This window comes from Morus notabilis, unplaced genomic scaffold, assembly GCF_000414095.1.
Source record: "Morus notabilis unplaced genomic scaffold, ASM41409v2 Scaffold20, whole genome shotgun sequence".
NCBI lineage: Eukaryota > Viridiplantae > Streptophyta > Magnoliopsida > Rosales > Moraceae > Morus > Morus notabilis.
Genome location: NW_010362037.1, coordinates 294,098 through 309,275, shown reverse-complemented (window position 1 = coordinate 309,275; position 15,178 = coordinate 294,098). Strand labels below are relative to the sequence as shown.

At 32.6% G+C, this 15,178-nt stretch overlaps 2 protein-coding genes across 2 annotated transcripts; both read left to right on the top strand.

Moving 5' to 3' along the window:
* The first annotated feature begins 8,981 nt into the window (after positions 1-8,981).
* LOC112092148 (LEAF RUST 10 DISEASE-RESISTANCE LOCUS RECEPTOR-LIKE PROTEIN KINASE-like 1.2) lies at positions 8,982-10,208 on the top strand. The gene is made up of 3 exons (XM_024167499.1): positions 8,982-9,045; positions 9,337-10,055; positions 10,203-10,208. The coding sequence occupies exons 1-3, from the start codon at positions 8,982-8,984 to the stop codon at positions 10,206-10,208; spliced, it is 789 nt and encodes a 262-aa protein (XP_024023267.1).
* A 4,009-nt stretch (positions 10,209-14,217) lies between these two features.
* LOC21398547 (LEAF RUST 10 DISEASE-RESISTANCE LOCUS RECEPTOR-LIKE PROTEIN KINASE-like 2.4) lies at positions 14,218-15,173 on the top strand. The gene has a single exon (XM_024167494.1). The coding sequence runs from the start codon at positions 14,276-14,278 to the stop codon at positions 15,167-15,169; it is 894 nt and encodes a 297-aa protein (XP_024023262.1). The 5' UTR covers positions 14,218-14,275; the 3' UTR covers positions 15,170-15,173.
* Positions 15,174-15,178: the final 5 nt, after the last annotated feature.

The following is a 15,178-nucleotide window of genomic DNA, read 5'->3' as shown; positions in this document are numbered from 1 at the left end:
TGGATGAATTTTAACCATCAACAGAAATATTTTAGGGTAATTTTAGAATACTAGAGGTGTATAAAAAGTAAATTTTAACTCTTATAAAAATTATGTAAGATGTGTATCTAAAACGGAAGTGAGAAAAATAAAAAGAGAAATGTATGAAAAGACCCACTGTTATGCATAACATATATATATATATATTTACATCCTTGTTTTTATATACTTTCGAAGTAAAATATTGGTAAATCAGAAACTATATAAAGATAAAATTCGTACTTCAGTTTCTTTTTCTAAAAAAATATTTAGGTAACTTTTTCTCCCGAGGTTTATTTTTTTCCTCCCTATTTTCCGCCTTTCAAGTTTGAAGACGTTAGTACTGGCAGACTTGTAATAACCTAAAAAAACTGGTATATAATTAGGCATTACATATTTTTGTTGTAAAACTGAGTCAAGTCAGAGAAAATAGACCCCTCTAAGAGAGAGAAAGCGTTATCACTGTGCAAAATGAAGCATCGGCTAGCACGGTAAGATCAACCACTTGGAGAACGGGCTGACTACACTCAAACATAGCTCAGGCCCGGAGGTGGTGGCTAAGGAGAACGTAATTAAAAATAATAAAGGGAGTGATATTTCACTTGAACCTAGCAATATTTCTTGTAAAATAATTCGGGTGGGGACAAACTGTTAGTCTCAAACAACCAGAGTTTACGGAAATAAGTTTTAATAGTCTGCTCTCTCTCTCTCTCTATATATATATATATATATATATTTATTTATTTATTGATAAAGGGCAATAGTCTTCTATATATTTATTGTACGACTTTGACGAAAATAGAGTTTATGGGAGAGTCCCACATTGGTAAGTCCTTCTGTGGGGCCTACTCTCTGTAGAATGTGACACTGGATTTTGTACAGTCTTCCTCTTATATTATTATGATTGAATAACAAACTTCTAGTCCTCAACGCGACTAATTATAATCTACCGCAATTTTTCCACGCATGCATGTCCCGCGTAAACCAAATTAACATGTTAAATGGTATCGTAGTCCACACTCCATACATAGGAAGTCATAATTCTAGACTATTAACAGAAAATGGAGACTCATAAGTGTTACGGAGAAAATCTACCTTGCCACATCAGATAATAAATAGACTTTATGTGGCCATTAAAGTCATCGTAAATACATTTTTTGCGACCACTTATCGTTGCAAATCCGTCGCTACAATTGTTTCGTCGCAAAAATAATTTTTGTGATGACAATCAGTCGTCGCAATTATATTTACGACAACAATCGTCACAAATGAGTCGCTGCAATTATTTCGTCAGTTACATCGTTAAGATGATAATGCATTGAGTATTTGCAACAACATTTTACGAATTAAGTCGTTGCAAAAGATGCAGAATTAGCTGACGTGGTTTATATTTTTTGCGACCACATTTATCGTTGCAAATAATATTTTAATTTTTTATTTATTTTTTCTCATTTTAATAATTAATGTTGTATATTACTATATATTTAAACCCAATATTAAATATAAATAATAAATAATAAAAAATAGAAATAAAAATTATTATTGTAAAAAGTAATTAATGAAATAAAATAAAAAATGTAATTATAGTAGAAATGAACGGAAATAAAAATTGTTACATTAATAAAAATCTAATCTCTTAAATTAGCAGTATCACTAGTATCACATTTGTTACAAGTATTCTTCTACGTGTGGGTTCGAACGTGTCGTAGAAGATCTTGTCGAGCATGAGCCAGATGACGACGTATCCCCTCGATAAACCTTTTGTGAGAGTGTGTGACCCACTCCAGTCTTGTGTCCTATGTGAGTGCCCAGAAACTGCTCCATAAATTATGAGTATACTTACGACGTCATCGAGGTGCGGCATCGGGTGCTGTAGAATGAAATATATTTAGTGATCATATAATATTGATGTAATTAATTTAACAAATTTATAATTATGTTCTAACATACTAGACTCACAGTGTGATGACAACCTATAAGGATTGGGTGAAGGCGGCGCTTCCCCTGAAGAGCCAGCACAAGTAGCGACTGGGCTAGACATGATTACCTGCTATGAAGTTTTATCAAATTTTATGAAAATTAACACAAGTTCTATTGTAATATGTCTTTAACATTCTATTTTTAATTTTTTTAATTAATAATATAATAGTAATTAAAATTCCGTCTATTTAATCATCATATATATAATTCATTATTTTTAATTTCTTAATATTTCCGTAGGTTGCCTATTTTTTAATCATCATCACATAATCATCATCAAACAAATTTCATACAAATTTCAATCTAATTACCACAAATTTTAATTTCAATTCTTATTTATAATTCACAAACTAAATTCAAAATCCAAAACAAAACCACAAACCACAACCAAAATACCAAAATCAATTTATAAAATACCAAAATATTAACTCACAAAATACAAACACTGGGGGTTGGAAAACGGTATGGCAGCATGGCTGGGAGGGCGACAATAGCCGGAAAATGACGATGAAGGCCGGAAAAACGGGCGGTGACGGCGAGGTGAAAACTCCATTTTTTTAGAGTTTTTCAGAATATTTTTCTCCACAAATGAAGGATTTGAAGATAGAATGATATTTTTACGCCTTTTTAGAGTTTTTGGACGGTTTTTAGAGGTTTTGGATGGAGAATGAGAGAGAAAACCGAGAGGGTCATCGGAAAAAATGGAGAAAAGAGTTCCGCGAATGCGGTTATATAGGTGGATTTTTGTGACGACATTATGTCGTCGCAAAAAATATTAAATAGTCGTCACAATTAACATAAAAATGACGTCATTCTACTTCGCCTCATTAATATTTCTGAGAATATTCTTGAGGAATATACTCGTGCTCTTTTTTTGCGACGACTTTGTTAAAATGTCGTCGCAAATAGTTTTAAAGAAACCGCCAAAGTTTCCGCCCTTTTTTTTGGGGAAATTTAAATTCTTAGTTATTTGCAACGACTTTATTAAACAAGTCGTTGCAAAAAATGGTCGTACATGGTAGAATTTTCTAAAACCCTTTTTTGAGACGACAAGTGTCGTCGCAAAAACAGTCGATCTGAAAAGAATTTTCTAGAACTATTCTTTACAACGACTTTTCAATATGTGGTCGCAAAAAATAAAGAAATATCTGGAACCTATTCGTAGGAAACTGCCAAATTTTCTGCCTCTTTTTGGCCACGTCACCGCCAGCTATAACAATCAATATTTACGACGACATGTCATCGCAAATAGTGGACAAACTTGCGTCAAAATCGTTGGTGCTAGATTGGTTTTGGCGCCAACAGATATTAGCGACGACATGTCGTCGCGAATAAGATGTCATTTTAGCGACAACATGTCGTCGCTAATACTGAAATTTTGTGCAACGACATGTTGTCGCAAATAGTGAATGCGATGACAAGTCGTTCAAAAATTTTGTTTTCTTTTTAGCGATGATATGTTGTCGCTAATACTGTGATTTTAGCAACGATAAATGTCGTCGCTAATAATTCTTTTTGTTGTAGTGTGTATTGATTCGGATCGCTTTATGATTGATATTATTTTGGGAATGATTGGATGGTTGATTTTGATTGAGAGCTGGATAGTTCATTTTGAAAAGTTTCTACAGATCTGAAAACTGAATAGAGTTTCTGTTTTTAAAAGTCAACTATTGATCCAAAGATGGTAAATTGATAATTGGTGATTTGATTGATATTTGATTGAGTTTCCGTAGTTGGATGATCTTTCTCTGTCTCCTAAGAATGTGTCCAGATTCGTATATTAGTTTCGGAAAGATTTCAGGATTTAAGCAGATTGATTCAGACTAGTTTTGAGTGAGCTGATCCTGACAGCTATGCTGTAGTTATTGTTGCGACAAGGATATGCAACAGATTTGGTTCTGTGAATTAATTGAAGAGGTTGTCAAGCTGTTCACATTTTGCTTATTTATTCAAAGAGTCTCTCGAGTCTCTGTACAACTTTTGATTAGTTTTTCTGGGTTGTGAGATAGGTGTGTGCACTTGTATTCAGGGAGATGATTTGAGTGTTTTTAGAAGAAAAACTTAGTTGGAAGGATTCTAATATTAAAAAGTCGAAGGGATCTCGCTGTTCAAGTCCATTGAGAAATTGCAAGTTCATAGGCATCTTTTTAGAAAGGGAGAGATTAAGTCCAATTGAATTGTAGCAGAATTCTTAGTGGATTGTTCATCATCTGGGCGTGGCCTCGCGGAGTAGGTTGTGACCGAACCGCGATACCAATTCTCTCGTGTTCTTTCATTTTACATCTCTGCATTATTTATATTGTCTTATAAAGTATTAAAAGACTCAAACCAGTACCTACAAATGCCTTGTCACGTCAAGCAACAAATAGGCGCTGACCGTCGAAGAATCAGCGTTCCAGTTGGTTGAAGCTTAGCTGTTTCAAAGATGAGCGTTTGTGGTAACAAGAGAGAAGCCGACTGCTCCAGGTTCCTTTAAGACAATCCTTGAAGAAACACTTAAGAACAACGAGCTTGTAATGTACAACATCTACAATGGTAGTCGACTGATCAAGCGGTTAAGACAGAGATGGTTCTAAAATCTTGTAGGCTGACAATGCCATGCAAGGATCGACGAAAACGAAGGCTCTATTTGGACTTGCTGCCCACACCCAGTAAAAGCGGAGAAGGCAACGTGATTAGTTGTCTGGCTCAGATCCCGAGGAGACCCCCTGAGGCAATAGGAAAGAAATCTCTAGGTTACTTACGGGCATAAACAAAGCCAGTGGCAGGAAAAATGATTATTAACCTACTAACCGCCCAAAACGGCCCAATGGAAAGTCCCGAGGAAGTCTTAAGGCCGTAATTTCAGACAGGGTAGGTAGATGAACATACATAAAAGTACTATATAGCTGCAGTCCAGTTGAATAGGATAATAGGCTACTCGAGAGCAACTGTAGGGTAACCATTTGTCTCGGTTTTCCCCAACGTGTAATCTGTGAGATATAAAAGAGGCATGACCCAAGAGAGAGGATAGAGACCGAGAGGATCATTTGAGAGAATTGAGCCCCTTGTAATCAAAATAAAGAAGGAAGAAAGAGAGAAATTTCTCAAAGTGAACGTAGCTTTTACATTGAGAGTGAATTACTATAATTTCTGGTGTTCTTCTCCTTTCCTTACGTTTCATTCATATTCTGAGCATCTATAAAAACCCATACACGAATAATTATACTTTACTAATAGAGATTAATCGGATATAGTGTGACGACCATCCTAGGTAGCCGTCACTGTAACTGAAATTAACTTGTACTTACTGGGATTTCTTAAAATTTACAGAACTTTTTTTTTTAAATATAAGAAGGAATAATTTCATAAATCATAACAATAATTTCGAAAAATGAATCACTAAATTTTTTAAAGCTTTTCTTAATTTCAACTAAGATAAAACCTTATAAAAACGTCTTTCGAACTGAGCGACATTTGAACTCTTGTTTCAAATACTCTTTAAAAGCCTTTCTAAAACTAGCCAATACAACCAGGCTATCTAATTTGACTTTAAAATGAAATTCGTGAGGAATCTTAAATTTAAGTACTTCTTAAAGTCCTTTCAAAATCAATCATTTAAATCGTCACGTTTAAAGTTCGTTTATTTGTTGCATGCATTGTTGCAACGTTCTAAAACTTAAATGCTCAAGACTAAGGTTATTAGCTACAACCTCGGTTCTCTTAACATACGTATGTACATATACTTTTCAAACATACATGCTTGAAACCTTGAATCATATGATTTTACTTAAACTTACTGCGGAAGATTTAAGTGTGAGCGGTATCCATTCCCATCTCCACCATTCGTCCGCCGCTCGCCACTGCCCTTCAAGAATTGCTGATAGGTTTCTTACCTACAGCATGAACGTATCTGAATGAGCTTTCGCTTAGCAAGTAAGAACTATCTCTCGCAAAATAACTGTAAGTTCACATGAATAAATATGCATGAGCTGATTATGCTTAATTATGATGTCTTATCAGAGTCTTATTATCTTATCTTATCTTTCTTACTGATGGGCCCAAGTGCTCATACCACTTGCGCGTAATCATCGGGATGTGAGGGTTTGTAAAGTCCCCAACGACACCGTGATTATAAACTGAACTGAATGCCTCCCTCTCAGATACATTATTATTTTTTTCTTCTCCCTTACGGAGCCTGAGTTACCTCCCTCTCAGAGGCTAGTACGGCACTCAACTGAGATTATTCTTATAAGTTCCTCTTGACTTATTAAGGTGTATGTAGTATGACATGACATCACATACAATACTTAAAGCATAAACATGCATATATAACATGTGTAACTTTTTCTTTAAAATCTATTCATACTATAGGCGAGATTCCTACTTACCTGATTTACAAAGTTGGAATCCACTTTTTGCCAAACAGCCTATTTTCTTACTTGCTTACTTCTGAAATGAACACCCATTGAGAGTGTGAGATTATATGTCGTTTGCTATTCTATTTTAGCAGCTTATGAAGGAAATCTAGCCCTTTACTTAAGGCATGTATTCATTTCCTTTACTGAAGGATAATTTACTATAAGGATCAATTTATTAAATCCTTAAAATCTTATTTTTCTTAATTACCCTTAACATACTTATGTCTAGATTGAAATCAATTATCCAATCTAGTAACTTATTCTCCATAATTTACCTTATTGGACTTGTTCTATCACTAAGACCAAATTTGACCTAGAGACTTAGTAACGGCGTTCTAACTCTTAGACCGTTGAAATTTAGACTTAAGCAGGGTCTCCTAAATTAATGTGTGCGTTAGACCCACATCCAATCTTTGTAAATTTAAGGACCTAACATATTGGACTCGTAGGTGCCCGTCGGGATGTTTTGCTCGAAAAACTATTAAGTTTTTAAAAGAAATCATTTTTCTTGAAAACTTTCTTCATGAATATTTTCGTTCAAATGATGTCTAACACCATAGTATTTTACTAAAATCACTTCTCGGGTTCTTTGATAAACTTTTGTTAAAAACCAACACTGTGTTAGTTTTGTTTAGTTAAAACTGTGCAGTTTCTGAAATCTATATTTTACTACATCTTAGAGTCCGATTTTGAAAATATGTTCTTCACGATAATTTTTCGTCTCGTCGAGATCTAAAATTGTCGTTTTTAGAGAAAGCTGAAATTCAGCATCTATAGGCCTTGTTTGGCTGAAACAGTGGCTGCCAGTTTTTTTTCCAAAACTGTTTTGGACATCATGTCCGTTTTTTAAAAATGGCTTTAAAACTTATATTTAGAGTCGAAACTGGGTTTTGTCACAGTCACAGAAAAATGTTCAAAATATCGAGAACTATAAGTACAAATTTTGAAACACTGAAAAATCTCGCTCTAGGGTCCTCATTTTCGTGTTCAAAGTAACCGAAAAATTTTTCTTCTAACCCAAAATAAGCAAACTTAAACCAAACCTAAACATACCGCATAATACTAATCAAACTAACCCCAAAACTCACCAAACCACCGTAAAACTCACACACCCTTATTACAACCATAGCCTCAAAGGAACCAAAAATTACATCCATAATTTCAAGCTTAAGGTTAGCTAGAAAAATAATGGAGAGTTCAAGAATTTACCCTTGAAGAACTCTCTCTTGAAAGTCTTTGTAATCCTCCTCTTCTCCTTCAACTTAAACTAGATTTGGGGTGAGAAATATGGAGACTTTTGAGAGTATGCAAGGTAGAATGAGGCTTGATTTTTGGTGAGGGAAGAATAGAGAAAGTTTTGAATGCTTGGAGCTTTGTGAAGGACCGGTTTTTGGCAAAGGGAGAATAGAAGAAAAAAAAATGAAGGAGACTTAATGCAAGTGGCCGGTTTTGATGTTTCAAAAGAGAAGTGATGTAAGCCTTTTTGTTAAATAGTTGATTTGATTTATCTCAGCATGAAGTCTTATAGCATACTCAACTAACTAAAATTTTTGCTTAAAACCCTTAACATGGCCGGCCAAGATGAGAGAAAAGAGTGAAAAAGAATGTCATGATTTCTCTGCACCTTCCACCATCAAATCACATATGTCGTGATTTCTCTTCACATTCCACCATCAAATCACATATGTCATGATTTCTCTTCACCTTCTATCATCAAATCACATCTCATCCAACCAAATTTTAACATACCCCTTGTACTTTTGTTTCATCTCTTAAGTTTTCCTTAAAACAGATAAAAATTATACTGACTGTAAGGAAATACTTAGCCGACAGGAAATCTTAGTTTCTGACGGTTCCTTTTCTTCTCCTTATTTATAGTTCAATATTAATCCCCGACTACTTCGATATCACATTAAATTCTTACTCGCGCAATATTTTGAACTGTTTCAAGTCTTGAAATTTATTCTAGACTAAACAAATTCTAAACTTAAATTTCTGCATTATATCCCGGGAATGACATTGTTTCTGACGGTGTCAACTCCCGAGCTCACATTCTACCATTCTACTAAGTATTTATCTTATGACTTCAACCTAGCTGTCCTGCAATTAAGGATTTTCTCTTCTTTTAAAATGTCAGGGCGTTTTTTTATACGCTGCTAACAACGTGCTGTGCTTGAAGATTCTTGAAATTAAGATTCTCAAACTACATATGTACTGAAAATTCTTCCACCTTACAGTATGACGAGAATTTATCAATCGAATTTACTTTATCGTAAAACATGAACTTAGCATGAAATCTGCTACAGAATTTAGGAATACAGATGTTAATTCCATAAATCATTCAGTCACAAAATATAGCATAATATTTTTTAAGAAGATCCTTGGCTTAAATACATAAATTGTATTATTTAAAGTCTGAGATTTTCTCAGTCATTACATATAGAGTACTCACTAACACACGATTTGGCCGGTAATCTAACTGACTACTAAGTGGCAATATGATACATTTTTGTTGACGAAATTTTACCGTAAACTAGTTCATGATTTGGTTAGCGCATCCTATGACCTGATCATCTTATAACCATGTCTCTGTCCATTGCGACTTTTCAAACAAGAAAATTAGAAGCTTCAAAGCAACTTTGGGAAGGTGATATTTTGTAAAAGGTCACGAGTCAAACAGACGTTCTTTTTGTGGAGTCAAAGTAACAAAGTTGATGCTGACCATTAATTCTCTACCCCTTACATAATACTTAAACCAAAGTACATCCACTCTATTTATATGCATAGATCAATAATCAAATACTTTACAGTATTGTCTCCACAACAATTATCCCTATGGATCTCCAAATGGAAAATATCTTCTCCCATCTCCTGCCATTATTATTACTAACAATCTTATGCCTCTATTCAAAATATTATACATTTGTTGGCGCTGTAGACCAAAGGTTGCAAAACTGCAGTGTTCCCAGGAGCTGTGGCAGTCAAGAAATAAGCTTCCCATTCTATATCGAAGAGGATTACAACTACTGCGGATACCCGGGCTTTCACCTCTCTTGTGATTACAATAATGGCGATCCTCGCACAATTCTCAAGCTCGACGGCGACGACTACATCATCCACACCATCTTCTACCAAAACAAGTCTCTTATCGTCTCAAACGCCGCATTTTCGACTCCCAACACCACATGTTTCGCTCCTCTCCGGAAACTATCTCTCCCAAATAATTTCTTTCTCACTCCAAACCAAAGCCAAGTCTTTTTGCTCCAAAACTGCCACAACACTTCTTCTGAACTCATAAAGTACAAGATCGGTTGCTCTGCAGAAAATGACACCAATTGGGTCTTGGCCTTGCCGGAGAACGACACGAACCGAGTGGCTGAGGCGTCTGAAAAGTGCGAGGCGGGATCAAGGACGGTGGATTTGCCAGTGATGAAATATAGTAGCGAGACTGAAGGAATGAAAGAGGTGTTGAGCGGAGGATTCATGCTTAGTTGGATTGCAAGTGACTGTAACTTTTGTAACAGCACTGGAGGCAAGTGTGGATTTGATTATTCCTCCTATCGTTTCAAGTGCTATTGCTCAGATAGGCCTCACCGCGCGCATTGTGACCCGCCTACTGGTCAGTATCTTTATTCTCTTCTCGTCAAATCAACACTCGTAATAATCTTTGATCATCTCCTAATGATCAGCTTCTTTCTATTTAAACAAAAAAAAAAAAAGGAATTTATTTTTGGTCACGCTGGTCAAGTGTTTCTTAATTAACATCTCGATCGACGTTTGCTTAAATCTTTATTTGTTGCATAGGTTTGAACCAAACGATTTTTGCTTAAATATTTATTATCCCTTCATTTTAGTCCTTTTCACCCTTTCTTTTATTTTTATCCTGAAATTTATTTTATTTTTCGTTTAGGTTATTTTTGCCTTAAAACTCATTGATTTCTTCATTTTGGTCATGTTTGACCCCTTTTTTTTTTTTTTTTTTTGCTCTGAAACTTTGGGTGCGTTTGGAACTGTGTTTTGGTTGTTTTTCAAAACGTTTATGCACGTAAACGAAAATAGTTTGCAAACCGCATTTGTTTACCAAATGTTTTGAAAACGAAAACGAAAACAAAAACAATGAGAATGTTTTTGTAAAGAAAGTAAAAAACGATTTAAAGTTGTTTTCCCTTTTCCACTTTTATTTTCTAGTACTTATCAACAATGTTATCTTAAATTATTATTATTAATTACTAATTATATAACATATTAATTAATGATTAATAATTAACAAATAGTATGATTAATAACTAATAACTAATAAATAGAAAGTAATTACTTAATTATTATTAAATTTGTAATTTACTTAATTAATTATTTGGTTAAAGATTAATTGCCCAAAATTGATTATATAATATATTAATAATAGAATAAATAATTATAGGTTATTAAATAAATAACTAATAATTAATATGCCAATCATAAATTAATTTGTAAATAGTTGATAAATAAAAAACAAACAGTTATTAGTCAATTAAAAATTAATATTAACTTATAATTATTAATTGTGTAATATACTAATTAATAGTAATTAATAACTGAAAATGAGTAATTAATTATTATTTAACAATAATTACCAAAAATTGATAAATTAATATATCAAATAGTAGAGTATTAAATAAACATTAGTAATTAATTAACTAATTATTTAATTATGTGACGAAAAGTTAATTATTTAATTGGTAAATATAATATTAATAAATTATTTATATATTAATTATTTTTTATTAACACACTAATTAATTACTTATAAATTATTAAATATAAGTACTTTACCAACATAGTAATTACTTATAATCAACTATTAATTACTATTTTTTAATATATTTAGCATCTTAATTTATTATATATATAGTTTAATTACTAATGTACTCATTAATGATAATGTCCATTATTATATTATTAATATATTAAATTTTATTTTTTAAGTGATTATTAAATACTTAATATCTAAATTTAAGATTATTAATTACATGTACTCAAAAAAAAATTTCATAAATATAATCAAACACGATTTCACATTTTTATTATACTTAAAATAGTCTCTTAAAATACCAACTCAACACAATTTCCGAATCGGTCCAAGAATAATTTTGAACATAATCTCATTTTCACTTTTGTACTGAAAACAAAACCATTTTAAAAATGTTACAAAGCGGGCCTTTTATTTTTTTCATTTTGGTTCTTTTTGCCCTAGAACTTATTTATTTCTTTATTTCTGCCCCTTTTCACCCTTTTTTGTGTCTTGAAGTTTTATTTTTATTTTTTTTTGTTTTTGTTCCTTTTGGTTTGGAACTTATTTATTTCTTCATTTGGCCCTTTGCGAACCCTCCTTTTTTTAGTTTTGCCATAAAACTTTTCTTTTTTTTAACTTTGGTTCTTTTTGTCCTAAAACTTATTTATTCCATCATTTTAGTCCTTTTTTTACCCTTCTTTTTATTTTTGTCATGAAATTTCATTTTTTTTTCATATAGTTCCTTTTGCCCTTAAATTTATATATTTATTCATTTTAGTCCTTTTCTCACCTTTTTTTTTAATTTTGTCCTGAATTGTATTTTATTTTTGTTTTGGTTTATTTTGCTCTAGAATTTATTTATTTCTTCATTTTAGTCCTTTTTTGACCTTTTATAATTTTTACCTTGAAACTTTTTTTTGTCCATTTTGCCTTAAAACTTATTTATTTTTTCATTGTAGTCTTTTTTGACAATGTATATATATTCTTCTTACCCTAGAACTTCATTTTTTTTAATTTTTTTTCCTTTTTGGGGTTTTATAATTAGATTTTATATGCTTTTTTTGGGACATATTTTATATGCTTTTAATAATAACATGAAAATTAAACTTTAACACACGGATTACTCCCCATGTGCATAGCACGTGGAGTTCAACTAGTGTGTTAAAAAGTGTTCCAAACTTTAGTACATGAATTTAGAAAAGTGTTTAAACATTAAATTTTTTTTTTTGGTTGCTAGTGATAAATTATGATGATCATTTGATTGTTTTATATTATGGAAAAAGTATAATAATTATGAAATTAAAAATTCTAAAACTCGTAAGATTTATGTATAAGGACCAAAGTATACATATGGGTGTGGTTTAAATGGTTACTTTAATGTTTATTTATCGGTGAGTATCGTTGTTTTTATTCATAGGATATTATTTCGATTGTTGTAATAATTATTGGTTGGTGGACCAAAAAATTAATTGTAATTAATAAAATTGAATTCCTATCACACGACATCATATGTTTTTATATATGGAGGAGTTGTTAATGATCACGTTTCTGTAGGTGGTTAGCCAAGAAATATAAAAATTTGATTGAGTGGTGTAATAGGAATTCAATCTCATTAATTGTCGTAAATGTGATGAAAATGTAATCATTGAAAAGTCATCTATTTTAAATTTTAATGGTTATATTTTCATCAGTGATTACCTGTCAAATATAGCAATTTAATGATGTGACGTGATAAGAATGCAACCTTATAAATTATCATTTTTTTTGGTCAACTACCTAAGATGTTACAATAGTCTGATCAAAACACATGGTTAAAATAATAGTATCCACCGACGGGTAAATATGGGAGTACCATTAAGGGTATGGTTGGTACATGGATTCTTCATGGGTTCAAACCTATGGTTTTGATTCTGCTACAATGTTTTTCTCTAAAAAAACTTAAATTTTAAAAGTCATAATTAAAATTACTGGTTTGAACCCATATACCAAACGGACCCTAAAACTACACCCATTTACACACATCATACAACTAAAAAAATATGTCATACATATTATTAAAAAATAAATAGGAAAATATATATAATATATCTAGTTCGGATTTACAGATTAAGCGAATTCAAAAATGTTCAATCTGCAATTCAATCCAGAACTTTCGGATTGGAAAAATCGTAATCCATTACCAATTTAAAATTTTCTTAAGCCAATTCAATTTGATGAATTGGATTAAGAGAATTGAACAAATTGGCAGATTGATGAACACCCTTATTATCACGTGTATTCGCTAGTCGAATAGGATGCAAGACATTAAAATTTGACTGGCAGATTAGACTTTTGAGAATTTCGTATCAAATTCAACTAATGTCACTCTAAGAAAGAGGCAATTAATTCCTTACTTGATTAAGAAGTGCTGTCCCATTAAAATTGTTATATTCCTTTTCAATGGGGCCACCGTGAATCTCTTGAGTTGGGTAACTGTGGAAATTCATTCACGGCTATTTAACCATTTGACTTGTTTGTTAATACACTTGCATATCATGAGTTCAATATGTTAAATTTAGTAACCAGTCTTGGTTTGTCCAGTAAAAGCCACATCGGGCAGTGAGTACTTTTTTATTCCAAGTCAAATAGAAAGATGGTTTAATTATACCGTAAGATTAAAAATCCTTTTTCAGTCTCATTCTCTCTTTCTAATATGTATATATATTTCTGGAAATTGATAATTTTATGCTGCGTTGCTCCACTGAAATGTTATCAATTTATTGGCAGGGAAAACAAAAAATCTGGCCGTTAAAGTCGGAATAGGGAAAAAAAAAAAAAAAAAAAAAAAAAATCTCTCGTTGAATCCTTGTGACTGAAATATGTGCAAAGACCTTTAATATTTTCGGTAAGACTATTCTAATGCTTGCTTTATCATTTCTTTTCTTTGGTATACGTTGTAGCCGCTGCAGTTGCTGGAATTGGGTTTCTAATTGTGATACTCTACTGCTTGAGGAAGATGTCATTCATTTTCTTTTGGAAAGATCAAACTCAGCAAAATGTTGAGGCCTTCCTAAAAAATTATGGACCTCTTCAAGTCAAAAGATATAGCTACTTGAATGTTAAGAAAATGACAAAGTCTTTCACAGTAAAATTAGGCCAAGGAGGATTTGGTGATGTATACAAAGGAAAGTTAGATGATGGCAGTCTTGTTGCAGTGAAGGTATTGAACCAATTAAAAGGTGAAGATGGGCAAGATTTCATCAATGAGGTGGCAACCATTAGCAAAACTTCACACGTCAATGTTGTCACTTTGTTGGGTTTCTGTTTTGAGAGTACTAAAAGAGCTCTACTTTATGAGTTCATGCCTAATGGATCGCTTGAGAAGTTTATATTCGACGAAAATGCAACCGAAACTGCTCATAAGTTGAATTGGGAAACACAATACCTAATTTCACTTGGCATTGCTAAAGGACTTGAATATTTGCACAACGGTTGTAACACTCGAATTCTGCACTTTGATATTAAGCCTCATAACATTCTTCTTGATGCAGATTTTGTGCCTAAGATATCCGATTTTGGTTTAGCCAAAATTTGTAAAAGAACAGAGAGTGCCATCTCAATGTTGGGTCCAAGAGGAACTGTCGGATATATTGCCCCTGAAGTATTTTCCAGAAACTTTGGAGAGGTCTCACACAAATCTGATGTTTATAGTTACGGAATGATGATTTTAGAACTGGTGGGAGGAAGAAGTAATATCAATGTTAGAGTCGATAACACAAGCGAAATATATTTTCCACATTGGATCTACAAGCGTCTAGAGTTAGATGAAGAGCTTGGACTGAAGAGAATACAGAACGAGGAAGACAAAATAAAAGTGAGGAAAATGATAATAGTAAGCTTGTGGTGCATACAGACTGACACTTCAAAACGTCCAACAATGAGTAGAGTCATAGAAATGTTGGAAGGGAGCGTTGATTCCTTGCAAGTACCACCCAAGCCGTTCTTGTCTTCTCCTAATTAAACATCACCA